Raw genomic sequence first — 27,741 nt, forward strand, 5'->3', positions numbered from 1 at the left:
AAATCTGAATACACTGGATCATTAAAGCATAAATGAAAAAAAGCACAAGAACTGCTTAAATAGAACTAAAGGAATATTTTAAGTTCTTGGTAAAAGAACTACCTCCTGTAGGAAAGAACATGAAGTATACCAGGTAAGATGCCTTTAACTACAAGTATCAGAACCCTTAACTCAAAATGGCTTCCACAATCACAAAAGTAATTATCTGGCATTACAGGAAACCAAGAAGTCGGGCCTTTGTGGTTGGTTCCATGCATCTCTCAGATCCACCATCCTCAGAATGTAACTGTGCCTTCAGGCTGAGCCTATGGTATCCCAGGTTCAGAAATCACCTCCAACCACAAAGTCATAAAAAGGAACAGACTTTCTTCTCGTACCTCTCCTTAAAAGCCAGGAAATCTTTCTCCAAACCCCACAGCAGGCTGCTCTGCTCCTCATCTCTTATGGACTAGGACAGACTCTGTCAATAGCTGGAAGAGATACTGAATTACCTTAGCGGCCTAGGGGTAGGATTAACATTGGAAAGTCAAACACACTGACCAGTAGGCAACTGTAGTGTCAGCAGTGAAGAGAATATGGGGGAGGCATGTCACTAAATACTGGTAACTAAATATATAGCACAATACAAGAATGTCAATTCCATAAAACGAAGACAGAGATGGGACTCGGCGCGGTGGTTCATGTCTGCAATCCCAGCACTTTGGGAGGCTGAGGCGGACAGATCACTTAAGGTCAGGAGTTTGAGACCAGCCTGGCCAACATGGTGAAACCCCATCTCTACCCAAAATACAAAAATTAGCTGGGCGTGGTGGCACACACCTGTAATCCCAGCTGCTTGGGAGGCTGAGACAGGAGAATCACTTGAACCTGGGAGGTGGAAGTTGCAGGAAGCCAAGATCATGCCACCACACTCCAGCTTGGGCAATAGAGCAAGACTCTGTCTCAAAAAAAAAAAAAAAAGACAGAGATGGAAGAAGGAAGGAAGGAAGGCTATAGACTAGTGAATGGATGGATGATGGATATAAAAGTCTCAGTGCTAAAAACAATCTAAAAAAAGGTATCTACCAAAAAACCAAGGGGAAAATTTATAGGAAGTATAAATTTTAGATAATTCTATCTTCTAATAATAATGTTTTTTAGCAAGTAGGCCAACAGGGACTATTATTATGCAAGTTTAGCAGCCTAACAGCATGAGGCTATAAGATCAAGGATCCAAAACATCAATTACCTGGGGAAAAAAAAAGACCCCTTGGTTGATGTGACAGAAGGGCCTATGTACTCTTCCTGCAGATGTCTGCTCACTTCCCTCCCTCACCTCCCTGTGTTCTGTGCTTTCCTCCTGGAGGAGGTGTCCCCGCACACTCTACTGAAAACCAAAGACACCCTCAACCCACAGAGAGCCCCCTCCTAATTGGTTTTGCTCCATGGCACTTACCACAATCTATCATCTTCTTTACTTGTCCAAATCATTTTATTTATTGTCTATTTTCTCAATCACTAGACTGTAAGTTACATGAGGCAGACAGTGTACACTACTTGTCTTTTTCACTTGAAAAATGTCCAACACACAGTAACTCTCGATCACTTCATTGAATGAATGAATCCTCACTGTATTTATCAGACCAACTGGTGCCTGACCCACACCCACTTCTTCCCACACTATGCTTTCTCCTAGACAATCTCATCGCCACCTACAGCTTCGAGCCCTTAGACTCAAATTTGTAACTCTAGCCCAAATGTACCACTTCTTTGAGTTCTCAATGTCTCCATCTGGAAGCCTAACAGCCATCTCAAAAGTCAACCTATCCCACATTCAGTGTGGTATAGGATACCGTAATCTGTGCCTTCACAAAACCCCAGGGGATTCTGACGCACATGAAGTTTGATAAACATGGTCTAGTCTAGGGCACTGGTCTCTAAACAGAGAGTAGGAGCTTTAAATTACCTGAGACCTGACACGGCTCCCTACTTCCACCCCATCCCAAATCATCTCATCCAGCATGACCAAGGCTCTCTCTTCAAAGTCTTTCTAAATTTCATCCCATTCCACCACAAACTTGCAGACATTCACAGCGCTGGCACTCCCAAACTTGGTATCCTCTCACACATTTTCTTTATCCACAGTACTTGAGATTTGCTTACTATGTACATCCTATGTTTCTCCCTGTTACTGCATATGTTCCATAAACCGCAAGCCTAGCACAGTGTGCGCACCTTAAATGTTTGTTGAATAAATTTAAATCAGCTACATGGAAAAGACTCATTACCTGTTGAGGCAATACTTGTACCAAACCTTCATATTAAGCTAACTACCTTTTTATGATTTTAATTAATATGATACAATACACATGCATCAGTTATCTACTGCATAGACTTCTAAAATAAAGCAAACTACCTTCAAAAAGGTGAACCAAAACTAGAAAACTAGCTTCGAAGACACCATCAGGATTTAGTTACTTTGTCATAAAAAATAAAACCCCAAATCCAAGCTCCTAAATTTAAAAAAAAAAAAAACTCAACCTAAATATTCCTGTGAAAATAAAGCACACACACACACACTGCTATCTTCCTACATGGGGCAAGATCAGAAACAAACGATGTGTCATGTTCATTAGTTCAACGGAGCCAGCTCTTACTATCTCAGCCCACTCTCCCCACCTTACCCTACAAAATCCTAACCTTTATTCTGTATGACTTGGCTCCTGTAATTTCAAGGCCACAGCTTTGAAGTTCTGACCTTGGTGTGAGTAATTCCTTCTTCTGCCAACCATCTTTTACACCATATCCTATCTGCTGTATTTTCAAGTCGTCCGGTTATTCTGTTCTCATCTTCAGGACTCTCTAACTAGGCAAATCTGAATGGCAAACATGTTATTTGGCCGGTTGTGTCTCTTAGGTGGAATTCTCCCAGACAAGGGTGAAAATAATGGCTTTGCTCAGGGGGTGACCCCAGAATGCACCAGTAGAAAAGTGGGAAGTGAGACAAGAGAATGATGCCCAACAAGGTGAGCTGCTGAAGACGTTACCACTGAGGTAGCTGAGACTCAGTCCCTGGGGACTCTGAAGCCAGTGGAGAAGGCACCTCAGGGCAGCCCCACCTGACAGGTGAGGCAGGCAGGGTAGTTATCCATCATCTGCTATCAGTCGCTGGTTGAGGGTTGCTGAAAGCAGGAGTGGGTGGATGGGGTGGCTTCCACCCCAGTACCGGAGCCAAGAATGTTCTCAGGCTTTCATTTGGAAGACATAAGGAGAGACGCACAGGAACAGTCAGTGCTGAAGGAATAAAGTCTGCTCCTCTGGATGAGCAGGGAGCACCGAGTGTCTCCTTCCCAGGGCCAGAGCAGAGCAGCTAAGAGCCCAGCCTTTATTATCCTTAGCAAACTAACACAGGAACAGAAAACCAAATACCTTATGTTCCCACTTACAAGGGGGAGCTAAATGATAAGAACTTAGGAACACAAAGAAGGAAACAACAGATGCTCGGGCCTACTTGACGGGGGAGGATGGGAGGAGGGAGAGAAGCAGAATAGATAACTTTTGGGTACTGGGCTTAATACCTGAGTGATGAAATAATAGGTACAACAAACCCTCATGACATGTAACAAACCTCTTTAAAATAAAATAAAATAAGTATAAATGGGAAAAAAAGAGCCCAGCCCTTTCATCACTCTTTCTTTCTTTCTAAAGTGGGCTGCTCTCCCACAAAGACAGTATGGGAGGCAGGTCCCAACTGGGCATGCATGTTCCCCCCAACACTGCCAGACTGAGGCCAGGACTCAGGTCTGGACCGTGATGTGTGTGTACTTCTGATATGCTGAGCTTAGAGCCAGTGTAGATAAAGACGTTCTCTAACACAAGAGGCCCAGGTCTCAGGGTCAACACTGGGTTTTCACACTGAAGTACCCACTAATAAACTGGTCTTTCAAAGTCCCTTATCTATATATTTACCTCTGTGGTCCCAACAAAGGAGTGAGGAAGTATTTTGGGATTTGTGAACAAACAGAACCCGGCTGAAAACAATCACAGCACCTTAGTATCACCCAAAATGGCTACTTAATTTGTTTCTAACATGTACAGAGATTTGTTAGCTTTAAATGGCTGAAAATAAGGTCAAAGACAAGGGAAATTAAGAAACAGATGCAAAAAGGGTAGTAATTCACACCACAGCACAGAACATTAGCTATGCTGTCTATACTTTTTATGGTGTGCATGAACAGCCACATCAATCTTAGGTGCCAAAAATAAAATGTGTTTCTAAACACAACAGACACTATTTATAAACTAGGAGTGCCTGCCATCCTTCCTTTTGGAAAGGGAAGACCACACTAATGCCTTTCATTATCAACTAAGCACATACTAAATGCCTGACACTGTGTTATATGCAAATGGTATCTGTCAACCCAGTAACTTTTCTTTGCAGGGAACAGAAAACATAATAGGAATGTACTGTCTCACACAATGATCCAAGGCAGTCTTGCTTCGACAGGTCCTCCCAGGCTTCCTGTCTGCTTTCCTGATAGTCCCAAATGTCCATTCCTGAACCAGTAGTGACCATGGAATGTGTATGACGGACCGTCCTTAGCTTAGGCAGGCCTAGAGCCAAGGGTGTGATCAGCATACTCTAAAGCACATGGACGACATGGAACATGATAGGAATATTGAAATAAAGTGCTATTACTGTGCCAAGAACATTTAAAAATATTCCTGTGTGTTTCTGTGTGTATATATACATATATATATGTACACACACACACACACACGTATATAACCTAACTTAAAGACATGTGATCTAAATGAAAAGAACAGAGACATGCACAAAGAAATGAAGAACACTAGATCATATATATTTACATACACATCAGGAACCTAAGCAATGAAGTCCTGCACAAGTTCAATCACAGGAGAAGCCTCTAGGTGAAAGAATCAAGAAAAGGCCATGCAGAGAAGTGGAGAAAGTGAAGCTGAGCAAAGAGAATTGAGAAAAATGAGGACAGTGTGTTATTCCACAGAAACGGACATCTCACAGTGTAGCTCCCTTATGTATTGTGAAATTTTATCCTAAATGCATGAGTTAACAAGGGAATTTGAAATGTGATCCCGGAATAGCATTCAGAATACAAGTAAATTAAATGTCCATTATCTGAAACTCACCAAAGCAAAAATGAGTGCTACCTGTAACACATCATAAGCAAAACTAGACCTAATCTCTAAGAAAAATATATATTTACAAATATATCACATTCAAAGACATCTGAATAAAATATCAAAGTTTATACAAGCATTTTTCCCCTTGACTTCACATCCTTGCTACTGTTTTCGCCATGTGACATGAAAGTTTGGCCTTCCACCATGATTGTAAGCTTCCTGAGGCCTCCTTAGAAGCCGAACAGATGCCAGCTCCATGCTTCCCATACAGCCTGCAGAATCGTAAACCAATTAAACTTCTTTTCTTTACAAATTACCCAGTATCAGGTATTTCTCTACAGCAATACAAGAATGGCCTAACATGGCATACATATTTCAGGATATAGAATTTCAACACAGCATCGATGCTTTAAGCTAGCATACTTAAAGTCAACAAAGTATGGTCCATGACCTCTAGTATAAGTAAAGATTTACTGGAAGACATCCACATCGATTTATTTACCATTCCTAAGTATTGTCTTATGCAATACTCATTGGCTTATTATCTAAGGCTGCATTCACACTTCAACGGCAGAGGTGAGTCACTTGTGGCCAGCTGTGAAGACCCAATTTACTTACTATCTGGCCCTTTACAGAATTTAGATAGTTACTTGCTTTTTAAAATAAAATTCTTAAAATTTTTCATTAAAAAATGTTAGAAATACTCAATTTTTATTTTGAATAGTTGGGAGTTTAGTCACAGATTTACAATGAAGATTTACAACGAAAATCCATTAAACAAAATAATAATGAGATGATAATTAAAGAATACTCACAATCTTTCAAGGAGACTTAACCCAGAAAATGAGCCATTCTTCAGCGCGGATATCTTATTGTTACTCAGAATCCTAAAAAACACCAAAAAAAAATAAGTTGCCTAATATACACTACCAATATCAAAGTAATTTCGCTTATTATGTTTAAATCTATGAGGAATTCTAAGACATCATGTATTAGCCAGAATGTTTGAGATGGCTGAAAAAAAGTGAGTGTCTTCCCCTTTCTCTGAGAAACCAACTATTGAAAGTAGTTCACTCATGCAGCTTGTCACATCTAAATTATTTCTATCACACATAATCAAAACTTTAAGAGAGAAAAGTCAATACGTAATAGCTCTAAGTTCAACATAAAGAATACCATACCATGTACATTTATATAATTAATCAAATTATGCAAGTTGAATACACATTTTTAAACTGGAAACTTAGCAGAAAAATGCATAACCTATGATCTTGTAAAATACTGACTTTATAAAGAAATAAGGTATCTTCTAGATATCATTTCAATAAGGCTGAATATTATTTGTAATTTAACAATATACAAATCTACTGTCCATTTGTGTAAAAATATGCTTTTCACATGCACTCACAGACAAACACAGGTAGCTGAATCATAATATATCTCATGCTTTAGGACAATGTTTATCAAAAATAAATTGAAAACAAAAACTGACTCAAAGAAGTCATAGTTGCACCTATCCCAAAGGTCAGACTTGCCTAAGAGACTTCATATTATCTGGCACTCTCTCTAGGCTTTGTAACTTTATGTAGCTTTTGGAGCCTGAATATCAATAATGAGCATCCATGAATGAGGTGAAAATGCTAGTTATCTGAATTGGGGAGTGGGAATATCAAGGTAAGGAAAATGAGAAAACCAAGGCACAAAAGAGTTAAGTAAAGGGCCCAAGATTACACTAGCCAATGGCAGACCCAGGTTTTGTACCCAGGAGTTCCTACTCCAAACGCCAAGTTCTTCAACATACACTAATGTTGGTCACGAGGCACACTACAGGCATCTGGGGCAGAAAATTCTCCATCACACACAACATTGCATAACCTTCAGGGGCACCCTTCACAATGGGTACAGTGTGAGCTAGTGTTTCTTGAGACAATGCAACACAGCACTTCTTTGTATATACAAATGTAAATGGAGCATACCTCTGGGTCAGAAGATTTTAGGTATTATTATTTTGTCTAAAAAAAACTTGGATTCCTGGTATTAAAACAAAATAGCCATTTGACATTTGATTTTCTTTTATCTAAGTGAAATTTTAAAATCCCTGCAGATTAACATATCAGAGCCTTTTCTTTTAGGAATTCCTAAAGTGAAGCATACCTGGGTTTCGACTCCAGCTCTATCCCTTTCAAGTTATGTTGATTTTAGGCGAGTCACACCTCCCCTCAGTAACAGAGTTCCATTATTGATAAAATGGGAAGAATAAAATCTACCTCACAAACAGTAGAAGGAATCAGAAAAACCATGACATACTCAATGAGTATCCATTAAGTTTCAAATTCTGTTTCCTTGGTTCTAAGACACAGATCCTCCCTCATTTCAATGTTTTCTGACGTGTCAACTCAAGAATGGAAAACCAAACATGGTATGTTCTCACTCCCAAGTGCGAGTTAAGCTGCGAGAATGCAAAGGCATAAGAATGACACAATGAGGCCAGGTGCGGTGGCTCACGCCTGTAATCCCAGCACTTTGGGAGGCCGAGGCGGGTGGATCACGAGGTCAGGAGATTGAGGCCATCCTGGCTAACACGGTGAAACCCCGTCTCTACTAAATATACAAAAAATTAGCCGGGCATAGTGGTGGGCGCCCATATTCCCAGCTACTCGGGAGGCTGAGGCAGGAGAATGGTGTGAACCCAGGAGGCGGAGCTTGCAGGGAGCCGAGATCGTGCCACTGCACTCCAGCCTGGGCAAGAGAGCGAGACTCCGTCTCGGAAAAAAAAAAAAAAAGAATGACACAATGGACTTTGAGGAAAGGGTGGGATGCGGATGAGGGATAAGACTACACACTGGGTGCAGTGTATACTGCTCGGGTGATGGGTGCACCAAAATCTCAGAAATCAACACTAAAGACCTTATTCATGTAACCAAACACCACCTCTTCCCCCAAAATCTACTGAAACAAACTAATTTTTTAAAAAATGTTTTCTGAAGTCCAGATGTATCTTACAATCCAAGTATATTACTGGATTGTATTCTGTCCCTCCACCACCCGACAAAGCTATTTGTTAAGTTACTAAAGCAAGGATAAGTCTTTAATCATTGGAATCAAGAAAACATGGTGACCAAAAACATTCCGATGAAAATACAATTTCCTCTCATCAAAACCACAAAGGATTTGTTGTTGTTGTTTTTAAAAGGCAGTTAGCACAGGCAAAACAGAACTGAGACTCACATATGGACTCAAAGCTCACTTCTGGAGCAAGATTTCCCAAGCAGCCCGGCAGAGCATACCAAGAGCCTATGACCCTAGCTATCCCAAACAGTATCCATCCTGAGCCGGCACTCACCAAATTGACAAAAGGTATTTCCAGCGACTTTATGTCAGCATGACGTAAAACAGACAAAAATCAGAAACTCCCAATGAGGTCAGTTATAAGAAGAAGAGTTAAACAAATTATAATACATCCAAACAACAAAATTGTATGCCTCCAATAAAAATGATTCTTTCAAAGGAAACCTGATGAAGAGAAAAATGCATACAAGCTTTTAAAAAGCAAACATGAAAACGATATCCTTGATTGACAAGATATTTCTGACTCTGTATAGTCAAAAATAATAATAATTGGGAAGAAAACCTATCAAAATGATCGCTATTTTAGTGATGAGGTTTCTATTAATTTATTCTTTTTGGGTTTTTCTGTTTTGGGTTTTTTTTTTCAGACGTAGTCTTGCTCTTGCCACCCAGGTTGGAATACAGTGGCATGATCTCAATTCACTACAACCTACGCCTCCAGGGTTCAAGTGATTCTTGTGCCTCAGCCTCCCAAGTAGCTGGGAGTATAAGTGCCCACCACCATACCCAGCTAATTTTTGTATTTTTAGTAGAGACAGGGTTTCACCATGATGGCCAGGCTGGTTTCGAACTCCTGACCTCAGATGATCCACCCGCCTCGGCCTCCCAAAGTGCTGGGTTTACAGGTGTGAGCCACCACACCTGGCCAATTTATCTTTTATTCTTTATAATCCTGCAATATCTTTTGAAATCTCTAAAATAAGACTTTTTTTTAAGTATTTTTCCTCCTGGTAATAAATATAAGAATCTTAATTGCTAAGTACAGCTTGAGGTTGAGTTTATCTTAGAAATAAAAACAAGTAAATAATTTATGCTTTGAGATTAAAGAGTCACATTTATTTATTTATATTCAATAAATGTTTATATAGTGACTGACGTTAGAAACTTCACAGGCACTAAAAGTAGTGCAAATAACAATGGTGCTGTATTCAGAGTCTAGGGTTTTAACTGCAACCCCACAAGGAATAAATGATTCAGTTTGTGTGACAGTCACTTCACTTTTCTAGGTAGACTTCAACTTCATTTTTAAGACAAAAAAAAAAATTAGAATGATTACCGAGATCCTTTCCAGCTAGTTTTAATTTTCTATATTTAATTACTATGTTTTAATGAGCAAAGCTGTCAAACTTTGCAGTCACTAAGAATTTAAAATAAACCAAAGAACAGGGAAATGAAAACTACACAAACGACCAAGCTCAGTGACATTAGTGTTCTGTTTCTGAGTAAAGAATGAAACCCAAACATGAGTAGCTTATAAAACACGGCCAGGGGAGTGGCTGAATTACACTCACTGCAATTCCGGAATGTTTCGGCCAAAGGACTGTCATTTCCTCAGTCATAAAAGCTTTAGTACGAGAAATGATAGATTTTATTGACGAAAGTAAAAAGGAAGACATTTCATCACACTTAAAAAGTTATAACTGTAACCTTAAAAATATAGTTTACAACCTCAAGTTAATATATTCAGTCTACACATTATTTGATGTGTTTAAGGATTTTGTGCAAGTAAACAGAATCAGTATGAATAAATCTACTCTGCAGACAGCTTTTATACTCAATTTTGAAATAGGGGACTGTGGAACTAGCAAATGCATAATATCATGTATCATTATAAACCTAAAACCCATTCATAATCAATATTTTTGCTGACATCTTTGAAATTTCAAACTTTCTAGGAGGTAAGTAAATGAAAAATATAAAACTTGACTGAAGTCAGAAAGCTTATATACACCCATTTCTGTTCTATACTAATGACGTTACCGCCACATGATCTATAGACAATGCTCAGGAATGCTACTTGGAGCTCTCGCCTCTTGAATTTCAACACCGTTAAGGAAGTCCTTAATGTCCATTGCTACCATTTAACACAGTACCAAGTTTTAGTTTGGTATATCGCTTATGCTGGAATACAAAAACAGGAGTGAGACTTACTATACATATTTTTTTAAAAAATCAAAAAGTTTATAGAGCAGAAGAAATAAAAATTAAGTAGTATTAGAAGTTCTCAGTTGCTTGCTATTGCAAGTCCCAGAATGGAGTGAATCATGGAAAACTGTTGACAACACTCACACCTTGTATATCAGAAGGCACAAAATAATTATCCTTTTGAGAGAAATTTAAAAATATATTTCAAGAGTACTAAATATTCAGATCAAATATGTTGGAGCTATAATTTGGGGCATCAACCGTTATAGGGAAAAATCAGATAATCAAATAGGGTTATTGTAGCAGGTTGAATGGCTGAAGCGGGTTGAAAGGCATCTCCCGGAACCTTTGAATGCGAAAGTGTGAATGTGACCTTGTTTAGAAAAGAAGTGTTTGTGGTTGTAATTAAGTTAAGGTTCTAGAGAGGAGAGCATCCTGAGTTAGGGTAGGCTCTAAATCCAATGCAAGTGTCCTTAAAAGGTAAGAAGAGAAGACAGAGTTCAAGGCTCTATGAAGATGAAGGCAGAGAGATGAGCCTCAGAAAGAGACAAAAGTTTAAGAAAAGCAGATTTACAACCCATAATAACTAAGGATTTCCCAGAACTAAGGAAAAGAGCAAATAGGAAATTTGAAAATGTAGCACATTTTAAAAATTTCTTTTTGATTGTTTTTAAATCCATAAGCAATGTTAAAAGATAAACAATAAATATTTATAATTCCTATTAAAGGCAAAGGACTAATTTTCTAAACATACAAAGAATTCTTTAAAAAAAAACTAAGAAACAAAAAACCTCCCCAATAGATGTGGCCCACAAACACATGAAAAAAAGCTCATCATCAATGGTCATTAGAGAAATGCAAATCAAAACCACAATGAGACACCATCTCACACCAGTTAGAATGGTGATCATTAAAAAGTCAGGGGCCGGGCAGAGTGGCTCACACCTGTAATCCCAGCACTTTGGAAGGCCGAGGCGGGCGGATCATGAGGTCAGGAGATGAAGACCATCCTGGCTAACACAGTGAAACACCATCTCTACTAAAAATATAAAAAATTAGCTGGGCGTGGTGGCGGGCACCTGTAGTCCCAGCTACGTGGGAGGCTGAGGCAAGGGAATGGCGTGAACCCGGGAGGCGGAGCTTGCAGTGAGCCGGGATCACGCCACTGCACTCCAGCCTGGGCGACAGAGCGAGACTCCGTCTCAAATAAAAAAAACAAAAACAAAAGTCAAGAAACAACAGATGCTAGAGAGGATGTGAAGAAATAGGAATGCTTTTACACTGTTGAAGGGAGTGTAAATTACTTCAACCATTGTAGAAGACAGCATGGCGATTCCTCAAGGACCTAGAACCAGAAATACCATTTGACCCAGCAATCCCATTACTGGGTATATACCCAAAGAATTATAAATCATTCTACTATAAAGACACATGCACACATATGTTTACTGCAGCACTATTCACAACAGCAAAGATTTGGAACCAACCCAAATGCCCATCAACGATAGACTGGATAAAGAAAATGTGGCACATGTACACCATGGAATACTATGCAGCCATAAAAAAGGATGAGGTCATGTCCTTTGCAGGGACATGGATGAAGCTGGAAACCATCATTCCCAACAAACTAACACAGGAACAGAAAACCAAATACCTCATGTTCTCACTCATAAGTGGGAGTTGAACGATGAGAACACATGGACACAGGGAGGGGAACATAACACACAGGGGCCTGTCGGGGGGTGGAGGGCTAGGGAAGGGAGAGCATTAGGATAAATACCTAATGTAGATGACAGGTTGATGGGTGCAGCAAACCACCATGGCACATGTATACCTATGTAACAAAACTGCACGTCCTGCACATGTATCTCAGAACTTAAGGTATTTAAAAATCTCTTGCCAAACAAAGAAAAAAGAAAAATCGGCAAAAGCCTTGAACAGATAGTTCAGGAAAAATAAACACCAATGGATCACAATCAAATACAGGGATGTACGACAACCTTAGTTATGAGAGAAATACAAATTAAAACAAGATGTCACAAATAACTTTTCACAGTGGGGGAAAAAACGTGATCACACGTTTTATATTCTGAGGGACACAGCCGCTCATATTTTGCTATAAATCAGTACAATCAGCTGGGCATGGTAGCTTCACTCCTGTAGTCCCAGCTACTCAGGAGGCGAAGGTGGGAAGACTGCTTGAGCCCAGAAGTTCAAGATCAGCGTGGGTGATATATATAGCAAGACCTGGTCACTTAAAAACAAAAAAAACAAAAAAAATCAAAACAAAACTGTGGAGGGTAAAAGTATAAACATATATACACTATTTCATCCATTTATTCCTCTTCTGAAAATTTACCCTAAAGACATACTTGCACTTGTACAAAATATATTACATATTACATCTCATATAATTATATACAACAAAATTATTCATTGCACTACTGTCCATAAAAGCTAATTGCTGTATACTTACATTGGTTCCAATAATAGGGGATTTTATGGAATTCTTTTGTCTATCTACAAAATGAAATACCAGAAAGATGGAGTGTTGTAGGACTCAGGGAGAGGAAGCACTTTAGGTATTCACACAGAAAGATCAAGGCATATATTTACATATTTAAAATTTCCACTCTTTGAGGCCCTAGTATGCCTGTAATCCCAGTGCTTTGGAAGGCCAAAGAGGAGGATCGCTTGAGCCCAGGAGTTTGAGTTTAGAGTGAGCTATGATCTGGCTACTGCACTCCAGCCTGGGTGACAGAGCAAGACCCAGTCTCAAAACAATAAAAATTTCCACTCCTTGACATTTCTGATTTTCCATTTTACAAATTGTACTAATGTAAATTGATACTGTGTTAGACTTAGCCTGTATAATAATATGTGTTATTGCTACAACATTGTTTATCAAGTACAAGAAAAAGAGATAAGAAAGGAAGGTTGGCTAGATTTTGGGCCAGGTGAGTCACTAACTTCAATTGGTACACATCCTAAAGTTTTAGAGCCACCTGTGATAAGCAAAAATCAGGAATGTTAACGCCTCAAAAATAAATTTTCAGTGCTTTCCTTCATTTACCCCAGTCATGAAAACTGGTGACTCCCAACATTCTTCAAAGTTCTAGTTCAGAAGCAAAAAAACCCAACCAGCAACTGGTTTTCTTTAAAGCCTAAGACCTCTAAGAACAGTGTTTAAATTTTTAAATGCATGAAAAACCAATCAGAACAATACCTCATGACACATGAAACTTGTATGAAATTCAAATTTCAATGCTCTTAAAGGTTTGTTGAAAACAACCATGCCCATTTGTTTACATATTGTTGATGGCTGCTTTTTATTTTTATTTGTATGTTTTTGTGAAAGTTTTACAGAGTAAAACAGACTTGTACAAAGGATTTCCCCTAAATTTTCCCTTTCAGAAGATACCTCCTACAATAATTTTAATAGGACCAAGAGTTACCAAATATTGAGGATGTGCTAGGACAGCAGAGTTGAGTGGTGGCAACAGACATTCTGGTCTGTAAAGCCTAAAATATTTACTAATTGATCTTTTACAGAAAAAGTTTGCCAACTCCTGTTTTACTCTGTCTCAGCTTATTCTGTTTTCAGATAAATGCAAATCAAATGCTATTTTCTAAAATAACTCTTCCTAGTAAAAATGAGAGTATCTACTGAATCTCAAAATTCTCCATCCATTTGATCATTCTTCATATTAAAATTATATTTAATTCCACATGGCATCAGCGATTAAATATATTTTGTCATAAGCACGGTTAGTTACTTGGTTAATCAATGTCTCTTCCTTTGGTTGGATGCACTGACTCATTCATTCATTTTTGCAGAAAATAATTCTGGCTGGTATGCTTTAGCTCTTGTGTGTCAAGAAATGTTTTACCTTCACTCTATTCACCTTGTTTTAACACTTCTCATTATTTGAAATCACTCTGTTCAGGCATTTGTGTATCTACCATTTCTCTCACAACAAAGTAAAATACATAAACCACAAAAATATTTTCCAATTTGACCATAATTGCATCCTCACAAAAAAATAACATAATGGTGAATATCTGAGTGATCATATTGTGCAGTGAATATACTCAATCATTCTTCACCAGAACCCTGTGATATACTGGGTCCGGTGGCTTACACCTATAATTCCAGCAATTTGGAAGGCTGAGGCAGGAGGATTGCTTGAGCCCAGGAGTTAGAGACCAGCCTGGGCAACACAGTGAGACCCCAACTCTTAAAAAAAAAGTAAAGACAATAGCCTGGCGTGGTGGTGTGAGCATGTAGTCCTGGCTCCTTGGAGGACTGAGTAGAGGGGATTGCTCAAGCCCAGGAGGTCAAGGCTGCAGTGAGCTATGACAGTTCCACTGCACTCCAGCCTGGGCGACAGAGCAAGACCCTGTCTCAAACAAAACAAAACCCATGATGTAGATATTATTATTTTCTTCAAAACAATTACCAAAAATTTGCAAGGCAAAAGAAATTAGCTAACTTGCTCAGGTTCACATGCAGACTAAATGGCAGAGTTAACATTCCAGCAATGTCAAGTACGAGTGACTGTTGCAGCCACATGCTCCTACTCAGCTGTCTTTCTAAAAGAGGGCCTTGGGTCAAGAGAGCAGTTAGCTGAGGGTCCCCAGCCACAGATGTCTAGAGGATCTGCCTCCGTCAATTTTCAAGCAGAGTCATGCGCTTTGCAGGCAGTCCCCAGCCCATGACTGAGCACAGCAGTGGTAGCGGGGCTCTGCATTTCTACCCAGCAGACTTCTGGTGGGCAATCTCTACCAGAGTTTTGCAAAGGGCTGGCCAAGCCTTTCTCATAGCTGTAACACAGTCTCAGAACTTTCCCTCCCCTCTCCTTTCACAGGTGCTAGACCTGCAATTCCCATCTGAAGACTTCTTATGCCTGTTTCTGTTTTCTCTCTTTATTTTTCATAGTAATTCCCCCTAGTAAACATCTTAAACTCCTAGCTCCACTCTGGCATGTGCTTCCCAGGAGACCCAACAGACAAGGTCCCACAACATCTGTGCAATGAATGAATGAAGTAAAAAATAAAACTGGGCTTAAGTTTCTATGTTCAAAGATCCTTCCCTGAGGATATAATGACATAGCACCTATAATTTACTGGCATGCAGTGGTACAGATCAGAAATATAAATCTCAGTCCCAGCCTTATTCCTTCTTAAGTCTTATGGGATTCTTTTTGGAAATCAAAAATTCTACCAGAGTATGTCTAGTATTCTTTCTTCTCTTCATACTGCAATAAAAGTGTCCTAAGATACTTTTTCTACATGTTAGACCTTCTAAACTTAAAACCACCTTAAAACTGATAGCAAAAGAATCTTCCAGCTGTTAGGAAAAGGAGGAAGTTAAGCATTTATCAGTGGTTGTCATTGTTGGCACACACACAAACTGGTTGAATTTTAAGTCTGGATCCTTAATTATGGCTTAATGTTTATACATTAAGGTTTCACTATGATGCAGCACTGAAATAAACAGTTGTGTAATAGAAGATTGCATATGCTATGACAGTCAGCATAATTAAAGGCAGAGAAATATCAAATCTCTCAGAATTTGACGCTGAGGAGAGGATGGAGGAATTTATTCGTGTGTCATAGAGAACTATCATTCAAGCAGCTCACAACTCTGGTAAGCTGCCGGCTAACTTATAAGAAAAACAGTTAAACTTCCAATGATGCATGATTACATTTTTTTAAAGCTTGTTAAATTAACCCCAAGTAAAAAAATGCAAAACCTAACACAGGCATCCAAATTGTATTATCACAATCTAAAGATGCTAAAGAAAAAGTCAAGATTACTTTCATGAAAAACTGTGCAATTACAATGCAGGCAATATACCCTAAAATGATTTTAAATATATTTTCCACGCATATATAAAAAGAAAAAAGAATAAAGGGGTAAAATGCTAGTAATATAGGAAAATCAGGTAAATCTGGGTAAAAAATACAGAGGTTCTATCCATTATTCTTATTAATAGTCATGTAAGTTTGAAATTATTTTCAAATAAAAAGTGTAAGCAGGCCAGGCGCAGTGGCTCATGCCTATAATCCCAGCACTTTGGGAGGCCAAGGCGGGTGGATCACTTGAGGTCAGGAGTTCGAGACCAGCCTGACCAACACGGTGAAACCCCGTCTCTACTAAAAATACAAAAATTATCTGGGTGTGGTGGTGCACACCTGTAATCCCAGCTACTAGGAAGGCTGAAGCGAGAGAATCGCTTGAGCCCAGCGGGTGGAGGTTGCAGTGAGCTGAGATCACGCCACTGTACTCTAGCCTGGGCGACAGAGTGAGACCATGTTTCCAAAAAAAAAAAAAAAAGCGTAAGCCGCTTTGTATTAAAATGACACCATGCAGAACACAAATGGTTAAGTGACTCAGCATGAGAAGGCTGGGGGTGACAGAGGTGCTAAGGAAGTGGCATTTCATTGGCTGGGAAAAAAATATGTACACATTTAGAGAAACCAGCTCTTAAGAATAATTACATCTCTGGCTCCCTCGCTGAAAAGTTGTTTGGAAATAAGCATCTGACTGTTGATGGCATCCTTGAATCAAAGAATTGTTTAGGCTGCCTTTTTTTTCTCTATCTGCTCTTAGCTGGATATTCCATCTCTTAGTTCCAGCTTTCACATTTCTTAATTCTGCTTCAAAATTCTCATCTTAATAACGTTCTGCTTTGAATTTTGGAATAAATCCTCGGCTTAATTTTCCAGAAGACTAATTTTCTTAAGTCCTTAGTTGTTTCCATTTCTCCCTTCAGCCCACCTACTGACCCCACACCAGCACTTTTTTTTTTTTGAGACAGGGTCTCGCTCTGTCACCCACGCTGGAGTGAAGTGGTGCCATCTCGGCTCACTGAAACCTCTACCTCCTGGGTTCAAGCAATTCTCCTGCCTCAGCCTCCTGAATAGCTGGGATCACAGGCATAGGCCACCGTACCTGACAGTTTTGTTATGTTGGCCAGGCTGGTCTCGAACTCCTGGCCTCAAGTGATCCACCCACCTTGGCCTCCCAAAGTGCCAGGATTACAGGTGTGAGCCACCATACCCGGCCCACACCAGAGCTTTTTAACATTATAATCCCACACTTAACTTGTAAGAACTCCTCCTTTGCTCTACCTTTTCCATGAGATGCTTTTTTTTTTCTTTATCAGTTGCTCTGCTCTTGGATCTGAGACTATGAATTAGAATTTTCCTGTGTTAACTTTTCCCCAGTGGTTCCATGGGACTGGTTTGGTGGCCTCTCCATTCTGTTGATTTCTTCTCAAATGTCTGATGATCTTTCTTGGTTGCTGGCTCATATTTACAAACGTGGGGCTAGAATGCTCACTATTAGTTGCTGCGGAGGGCTTCTTTAGCACACATGAAAATAATGGGGAATGAACTGCCTTTACTTCTAGGTTCAGAAACCTCATATCCATGGAGATGGAGACACAAAAGATACCTGGCACCTGCTACAACTTCTCCCTCCTGCTATACAGTCGCCCACTATATTCTGCCTTGGCAAATCTCCCAGATTATTTAAAACTAAGCTAAATGGCCTTGTTGCAGAAGCAAACTGGACCACTAACCCCTCAGAGCCAGACTGAGAGCAGAACTGGAGCAGCTGTTTCAGGTTATTAATTCCTGGCCAGGCGCTCTCATTAGCCACTTTTGTTGCCACCCCCTACGGTTTCAGTTCTTGGGAATCATCCAGGATGCTGTTAAGAAAATCCATTTTTCTAGTTATTCCCACTTCTGTCTCTATTGGGTTGTAAGTTCCTAGTTCCTTTGCTGTGGAGTTTTGCCATCAATCTGATCCCATCTGCTTTATTTATTCCACAACGTCCTCAATGCTTCCGGGGTCTCTGGAGCAACTTTCTCATTTTTCAGCCCTGTTATGGATCTTTTCGTATTTTTGTTTCTTCTATTGTTTTCAACGGAATTTTGAAAGGAAAGAAGAAAAAGTAAACAGATGCGGCTCACTGTATATTCACTTAGGGGGCCATAAAGGGGTCATTTCCTCAAAGTAGAGCCTCCATCCTCTTTTATATGTCCTCTCTGGATGCTAAGTGATTCATGAACGGTTTGGTTTCTAGCCCATCTTTTCCCCGTCGTGCAGGGAAAGCTACAACTCATAGAAAAAAGCTTGACCATTATTACTTTTAATCACAAGGGTATCTGCGTAAAACAAGGAAACCTCATACAGCAACTAAAATCTAAAGTCCCAGGTCCTCTGTAAAACAGTCAGATGTCCCTGACCACAACCCTTCTTAAAGTGCCATACTCATCTTGCCCCAACAACTCAAAGAAAGGGAGGCAGATGCAGGGGAACCTCCAAGGGGTGAGGATGTGGTTCAGTGCCCTGGCCGGCAACTCTAACCTATTTTGTATTTAGGGTCATTTTTCCAGTCTCCACCCTCCCTCAATAATTACTGAGCATTTAATAGTAATCGCAGAAGGCAAACTCCGGAATACAAAATACTAGAATTTGAATCTTAACACCAGGATTTGGCTTCATGACTTTGGACAAGTTCTTAACCTCTCAGTTACTTAATGCCTCATCTGTATATCATCCCAGGCCTTTCTAAGAGACAATACAAGGCTTTTGTAAATATGTATGAGAATGTGCGGTGAAGCAATTAAAGCAGGCCCTATGACTGCTTTCTAAGATCCAAGCAACTGGACATCACAGCTAGAGAATGATAAAGCTGATAGTGGACGTTTTCATTACCAGCATCTTCTGGTTGAATACCAACCAGGCTGGGCTATTGTGCTCTCTCCTGAGAAGGTCAACAGCATCTACTCCACCACACCAGTCTCTCTCAACTGTTAACACCTCTGGGGTTCACGAACATGCCTCTAAACATGTTTTCACTAACAAGGTAAAATAAACTAACTCAAACCTACAACTTCACAGATATTGTTTAGATAAGTATTTTTAAATGAGCAAAATTTAAATTGAGACAATATATTCTAAATCAGAGGTCCTCAACCTTTTTAGCTCCAGGAATTGGTTTCACAGAAGACAATTTTTCCATGGATGGGGGAAACAGGGATGATTTCAAAGGCATTAGATTCTCACAAAGAGCATGCAATCTAGCTCCTTCGCATGTGCAATTCACAATAGGGTTCATACTCCTATGAGAATTCTTAACGCTCAGCTGATCTGACAGGAGGTGGAGCTCAGGCAGTAATGCTTGCTCACCCGCCACTCACCTCCTGCTGTACAGCCCCCATTCCTAACAAGCCATGGACTAGTACTGGTCCAAGGTCTGGGGGTTGGTGACCCTTGGTCTACACAACAGTATAAGTGGTATCTAATGACAAAGCAGGATGACGGCACACTGTACTCATCTAAAGTTGGAAACACTATACCATTTTCACCAACAAGAGAGCCACAGAGCAGGACAAGAGTTTGAATACATAGCCTCTCCAAAAAGCTCTTTGGCCAAATGCATTTGGCAAGCACTACCTGCCAAATAAAACCATTCTAAATTGAAGATACTTACTCGAATTTGTGTTGTTAAATATTTCTCCAATTTATCTAACCAAGAAACTCTCTGAAGTGATAACACTACAATGGCCTGCCAAACCCACTTTACAGAATGTTGAACTACAGCTGCCAGGCGCCTGGGAAGCAAAAGGCAAAAGTGTGGCGGGTGAAGCCAGAGCTTGGGGTGCCGGATGTCAGGATGCCTAGATCTGAATCCGTGCTGCCACCTGACACTAGTGTAAACTTAAGTGACAAGTGATCCCTGCTCTGACCTTCAGTGTCGGAATCTATAGACAGGAATAATGGTGCTGATTTGTTTAGAGCAGGGGTCAGCAAACTGTACCCTGTAAACTGCTTTTATAAACAACATTTTATTGGAACCCAGCCACCTTCACTCATCTGTGAATTGTTTTATGGCTGCTTTCACATGTATAGGGTTGTGTAGCTGCAACAGAAACTGTACACCTAAAATACTTACTAGCCGGGCCTAGACAGCAGGAGTTTGCCTACCCTTGGTGCAGAACATTGGTTCTCAACTCTGACTGCACATCAAAATAATTTATGAAGCTTTAAAAAAAAAAAAAAAAAAAAGTCAAAGCCTTGGCACCCCCTGGATCAACAGACAAAATCTTAGGCTGTGGAGATGTGACATCATTTAACTCCCCAGATGAGCTCAGTTGGTGCCTACAGCACCAGGCTTCAGGGGGCTGGGACCACCCCCGAGCCTCGTACAATTCGCAGGCTAACAAGAGCTGTAAGGGGTTAACCCAACGCAAGTGTGAAGAGGACCATGGGAGGCAGAGAAAAGCATGGCTACTTCAGGGATCTAGAGGCCAGAGAAAACGTGGGAACAATCCAGAAGTCTGCTTTTAAGGACACGGGGCTATCAGAGGGGACAGAAAGTAACAGTACAGAAATATAAAAGCAGACAGACCTGAGTCAACTAAGAAGATTCAATAACAGCACAGAAAATTAAAAATTTGGGGAAAACATAATTTTACTTTAATTCAGTAAACAAAAGCCACTACTGGGAAGCAAATCATGAAGACCCCTATAGTATATGCAAGTAATATAAGTCTCCTGGGAGAAAGAAAGGAGAAGAGTGGCAATAATTAAAGAAATAAAAGGAAATGCCTCCATAGAAAGTAGAATAGAGGTTACAGGGGCTGAGGGAGGGAGAAATTGGGGAGATATTATTTAACAGGCACAGAGTTTATGTTGGGAATTGTGTTAGTCCATTTTCATGCTGCTGATAAAGACATATTTGAGACTGAGTAATTTATAAAGGAAAAGAGATTTAATGGACTCACAGTTCCACATGGCTGGGGAGGCCTCATAATCATGGTGGAAGGTGAAAGGCACATCCTACATGGCAGCAGGCAAGAGAGAATGAGAGCCAAGCAACAGGGGAAACCCCTCATAAAACCATCAGATCTCATGAGACTTATTCACTACCATGAGAACAGTATGGAGGAAACAGCTGATGATTTAATTATCTCCCACCAGGTCCCTCCTATAACACGTGAAAATTATGGGAACTATGCTTAAAGATGAGATTTGGGTGGGAATATAGCCAAACCATATCAGGAATGATGAAAATATTTTGGGTATAGATCATGATGGTTACACCACAGGCAAATGTCTTTAATGGCACTAAATTGTATACTAATAGTTAAAATGATAAACATGTATGTTTCCCCACAACAAAAACATAATGTATAAATATAAATACGTACATGAGCAAAAAAAATAATGAAAAGGAAATATCTTTCATTTGAAGAGAGACTTGTAAGACTAACTACAAGCCAGGGAAACTGATGGAAAAGATGCATAGCTGGACACATTCTACTAAAATTTCCAAATTCCGTAATAGAGAAATGATCCTTCAAGTTTCCAAACAGACATGAAAACTTGTGGGTATTTCCATCACTCGGTTTTAATATCTTTCCTACAGATTTGGTGAATGGAGGAGAGTTCAGTATATTCTGCCTTCCCAAACCATCTACAATAGTACTTCTAACTTCAATCTCTGCAAGGTAAACAATTATTCAAAATGAGACAGCCAGTCAAACATATCAACAGGTAGCATATACTATAAGGTCACAATACAATTTATCATCAAACACACTTGAGGATAAAAAGAGTTGCCATTAATAATTACACCGAGACAACAGATTCCAACCTGGGCTCGTGGTTATCCTTAACTCCTGACATGGTTGAATAAATAACCATTCAAGTTTCCAGGCATTCTTATCAAAGATCTGACATTTTAAAAAATAAAGGAGGCCTGATTTTTTTTCTATTTTCAATTCTTTATTTAGCAGTGTCATAAATAAAAAGGAAATAACCTATTTTTCTGCCTTAGCATTAAACTGTAAGTTTACATGAAATTAAATAGCATTTCGTTAAGAAAAATTGAAGCGTTTTTAATGCCATAGTAGGTATCTTTCAAAAATGCCTAAAAATGAAAAACTGTTTATTAAATAACACTTCATCTTATCTTATGAACACATTAGCTTCAAGAGAAAAGACAACCCATTTTTTAAGGTGTCTGTATATCAATAAAGAACACTGGACACTTAATGTTTATGAATATAATAAAAGCCGTTTTATTTGGCATTTTAATCTAATTGAAAGCTTTCTACTGGGACAATCCTGAGGTTCTCATAGGAGTCTGAGTCTCTGACTTTTTTTCAGCCAAAATTCTTGATGTCGGACCTATTACTCATTATTTCAGAATATATTTGAGCAACTATTGTGTCCTGGGAGTGACAGCAGAAATACAAAAACAGACCTCAAAGACTAATATTACACAAGTGTACACTAAGTGTTAAGTGCTACAAGAGGGATATGTAACTGATTCCAAGGGAATACAGAATTCCAGTGTTGCTGAAAAGTAAGATGATTAGGGGAAACATTTCTGAACTTTACTGTAAAAAGAAAAACAAACAAAACTAGTGGAAATTTAAAAGGCAGACAAAGAAGAGGAAAATCATTTAAAGTGAGATAACCTTGCAAAGATCTGTATTTGTTTTCTATTGCTGTGTAACAAGTTACCACTAACTGAGCTGCATAAATCCACACCTGTTTATTAGCTCACAGTTCTGTAGGTCGGAAGTCCAGGCACAGGGAGTGAGCAGATCCTCTAGTCAGGTGTAAATGGCCCCAGAGAACCGAGATACCAAGTGAGGGTGTTCCTGAGTTCATGAATGGGTCAAAGGAGGGAGGGAGAAGGCAAACAAGTGGTCAGAAAAAGACAGGCAGGCAGATGTTCTGGGTGTCCAGCTGAAAACATCCAGGAAAAAAACTGGAAAACAATGTGTGCTAAATTAGATAAGCTCTTTCTGCCTGCAGCCAGCACTCTCAGAGCAGTGAGCACAAGGTCCTCCTATCAATGGTAAACTCTGTTTAAATATAAGCCTGTTAAAATTCACGAGAAGAGTAATAAAACTCCAGGGCAGAAGTCAAGAAACTTGCCAGGTGCCAGACAGCAGATATTTTGGGCTTTGCAGGCCAAGACGTAAGATCCATAATATGATGTAGGTACTTATATAATGAGAGGATACAAATACTTACACAAGTTTTTATTGACAAAAATCAAAATATAACAATTGGGTATAATTTTTTCTAATACTTGGCAAAGATGCTCTCGACCAAACCTTTAGTCAGGTTCCTTTGAGCCCTCTTCTCGAGGGGGCCTCTACTTTAGCCTTCAGTGTCTGTCCCTGCAGAGTTTTGGCAAGAATCCTCCAAAGTCAGTTTAGAGAGAATGCTCCCACCCACGATATCTGGTCAAACCCCTCTCTTCCAACATCCGCCAAGTGATATCTGATCATCCCGGCCTGCCTTCAACAAGAATCCTCTCAGGGTCCTTTAAGCGAGAATCTCGCTACCCTTGATGTCTCCTCTTAGCAATTTCCCATCCACTGACTCTCCAACCTCTTCAGCTATAAACCTCCACTTGTTCTTGTTGTATCTGGAGTTGAGCCCAGTCTTTCTCCCATACTGTGACGGTCTTGAAACCCATCACAACAGTCTTAAACAAAGTCTTTCTTACCATTTTAACAAGTATTGGAAAAATTTTTTCTTTAACACACTGGTCAACTATGAGAAGAATGGATTTCTTTTTGTTGGGGGAATAACATTTGACTTAATCAGAGTTCCCAATCATCAGATCAACTGCAAATGCATAAAGCTACTCTTAGCTACATAAAAGCAGGCAGGGTTGGGATTTTTGGTCCTTGCTCTTTAGAATGCACAAGGGAGAGAAAATAATATTGCTAAGAAATCCTAATACACGTATTCCTTCCAATACACTGCCCATGTTACAGCACCACAGTAGCACTGGAAAAACTGCATTTGGTGTCTCAGGAGGGAATGCAGGAATGTGGAGGCGAAATAGCACATCAAGGAAGAAAGTCCATCCCATCCAGCCCTTTGTCTCCTCCTATTTCCTTAAGACTAGTTCCATTAAAAAAAGAGAATACTGGAAATAGATCTTAAACAACAGAAATCTACTGGCTAGATAAATCTAGGCCGGGTTGTAACTTTTAATAGTTTGCACAATGGTTTTTAAACTTGACTGCAACTCACCGTTTTCCTTCAATAACCCAATATACATAGACATTGGACATTATTCATTCATATATTTAATTACAAAGATTTACTGAGTGCCTACTATGTGCTTGATAGTATTCAGGGTGCTGGGGAAAACAGAACAAAATAAAGAATCCTGCCCTTATGGAGTTTACGTACTAGTGGGTGGAAGAAAAAATAAATAAGCAAAACATAGAATATGTTAGCTGTTGAAAATTTCTATGGAGAAAAATAACATAAGAAACAGTGACATAACATAAGAAACAGTGGAGGTGTAGCTGGGTGGATTTCTCTTTTAAAGAGTGTGGTAAATGACATTCTCACTGAAAAGATGGCTTTTCTCTAAATGATTTTTATTTTACAGTAACAGTAGGCATGCAATGTAAAGAATTAGAAAACAAAGACTAGCCAAACCAAGAAAATAAAAGCATATCCCCATCTAGAGATGACCATTTTAACACCTTAATAAAGCTCGTTTCCAACATTGTCACCCACATATATTTACAAGTGTGCATTTTGCATACACAAGATGAGATTACACTGTAGATACTACTGTTACCAGCTTTTTAAGCTGTTGATCTCCACCTTTCTCTTTTTAAGAGACAGGGTTTCACTCTGTCACCCAGGGTGGAGTGCAGAGGCACAATCATAGCTCACTGCAGCCTCCAATTCCTGTGCTCAAGAAATCCTCCCATCCCAGTATCTCAAGTAGCTGGGACCACAAGTGCACACCACCACGCACAGCTAGTTTTTGTATTTCTTTGTAGAGATGAGGTCTTGCTATGTTGCCCAGGCTGGTCCCAAACCCCTGGCCTCATGCGATCCTTCTGATTCAGCTTCCCAAAGCACTGGGATTACAGGCATGAGCCACTGTGCCCAGCCTCCACCTTTCCATTTCAGTATCTTTCTAATCTCATCTAACACATGTATAGGGTTAATCATGTGTTAGATGAGATTATCAGGCAATAATCAAGTTTCTAAAAGAAGACCTCCAAAGATCTTTCAAAAAGATCCTTCATAGATGGTTTATCCAAACCAGTATCTAAGACCACATGTGTATCTTGAGTGTGTCCCTTGCAACATAACAGCACCATCCAACCTCTCTTTTTTTGTTAGACAAAAAAAAATAATAATGACTGGTTTGGTTGGGTCTTTGTGGTGCTGTTTTGATAGTTTCTCTGCTCTTCTGGCAATTCCTGCAGACTGGCATTAGATCCAAAGCAGAGACTCCCAACCTTTTTGTGCATTGGACTATGTTACCAGTCTGGTAAAGCACTGGGACTTGTACCGAAGGTGGGGCCTAGCAATCTGTTTTAACAAGCCCTCCCGGAAGATTCAATATGTACTCATTTTGTCAGAGGCACATGAACCAGGGCAAGTCCATCTTAAATAGGAGCTAGGCAAAAAGAGGCTAAGATCTACTGGGCTGCATTCCCAAACAGTTAGGCATTGTAAGTCATAGGATAAAAAAGGAGGTCGGCATAAGATACAGGTCATAAAAACCTCGCTAATAAAACAGGTTTCAGTAAAGAAGCTGGCCAAAATCCATCAAAACCAAGGTGGCCACAAGAGTAACCTCTGGTGGGCCGGGCACGGTGGCTCACGCCTATAATCCCAGCACTTTGGGAGGCCGAGGCGGGTGGATCACAAGGTCAGGGGTTCAAGACCAGCCTGACCAACATGGTGAAATCCCGTCCCTACTAAAAATACAAAAAAATTAGCTGGGCATGGGGGCGGGTGCCTGTAATCCCAACTATTCAGGAGGCTGAGGCAGGAGAACTGCTTGAACCCGGGAGGTGGAGGTTGCAGTGAGCCGAGATCGCACCACTGCATTCCAGCCTGGGCGACAGAGCAAGACTCTGTCTCAAAAAAAAAAAAAAAGAGTAACCTCTGGTCGTCCTCAATGCTACACTCCCACCAGCGCCATGACAGTTTACAAATGCCATGGCAACATCAGGAAGTTATCCTATATGGTCTAAAAAGGGGAGGCATGAATAATCCATCCCTTGTTTAGCATATCATCAAGAAATAACCATAAAAATGGGCAACCGACAGCCCTCGGAGCTGCTCTGTCTATGGAGTAGCCACTTTTTTATTTCTTAACTTTCTTAATAAACTTGCTTTCACTTTACTCCATGGACTCACCCTAAATTTTTTCTTGCACGAGCTCTATGAACCCTCTCTTGGGGTCCGGATTGGGACCTCTTTCCTGTAACAATTTGAGAACCTCCTGAGTAACATATGCTATATCCTACAATCAAGAAAACTACTACACATATTACCCTAAATAAAACTACTACAAATTACTATAAACTGAGTGGAGCTTTACATTTTTTTAGTTCTTTTTGTTAGAACACTAAAGTTATATAGTCAAAATCTTCAATTCTAATTAAATCTTCTGTGTGTTTCATTTTCAACTTAAAAGATTATTTTTAGTTATTTTTAACTAAATAATACATTTACAGAAGTCAAAGGTGAAAACTATATACAAAGAGAACCAACTTATTTCAGTAGACCCCCTCATGTGGGGCATACTTCCAAGACCCCTAGTGGATACTTAAAACCGTGGATAGTAGCAAACTCTACATACACTCTGCTTTTTCCTATACATGCATACCTATAATAAAGTTTAATATATAAATCAGGTACAGGAGATTAAAAACAATAACTAAATAACAAAATAGAACAATTATAACAATGTACTGTAATAAAAATTATGTGAATGTGGTTTCTGTCTCTCTCTCAAAATATCCTATCGTACACTCTTCACCCTTCTTATGATCCATCCATCTAATAACCAAGCCAGCTACTAAGTGACTAACAGGCAGGTAGCATAGACAGCATGGATACCTTGGACAAAGGTCTGATTCAAGTTCCAGGCAGGATGAAGTGGGACAGCACAAGACTTCTTCCCACTACTCAGAATGGTACACAATCTAAAACTTATGGCTGCCCACAGTGGTGCACACCTATAATCCCAGCACACTGAGAGGTGGATCGCAGAGCCCAGGAGCCTGGGATCAGCCTGGGCAACCTGGTGAAACCCCGTCTCTAGATAAAATAAATAAGTAAAACTTATGAACTATTTATTTCTGGAATTTTCCATTTAACTGAAACCACAGAAAGCAAAACCATGAATAAGGTGGGGCACTACTATTTTGGAAATAGATAAAAAAGGAAAACAAACAAGGACTTATCTTGGCCTTCCTGGATAAAGTGACTTCCAGAAAGCA

At 39.7% G+C, this 27,741-nt stretch overlaps 1 protein-coding gene across 2 annotated transcripts in view; it reads right to left on the reverse strand.

Moving 5' to 3' along the window:
- ADGRA3 (adhesion G protein-coupled receptor A3) overlaps positions 1-27,741 on the reverse strand; it is a 127,945-nt gene that overhangs the window by 80,095 nt on the left and 20,109 nt on the right. For both annotated transcript variants that reach the window (XM_002814636.4, XM_063723340.1), the window contains exon 2: positions 5,961-6,032. In XM_002814636.4, the coding sequence (XP_002814682.4) occupies positions 5,961-6,032 (72 nt within the window). The remainder of the gene's footprint in view (positions 1-5,960; positions 6,033-27,741) is intronic.

This window comes from Pongo abelii, chromosome 3, assembly GCF_028885655.2.
Source record: "Pongo abelii isolate AG06213 chromosome 3, NHGRI_mPonAbe1-v2.0_pri, whole genome shotgun sequence".
Classification (NCBI taxonomy): domain Eukaryota; kingdom Metazoa; phylum Chordata; class Mammalia; order Primates; family Hominidae; genus Pongo; species Pongo abelii.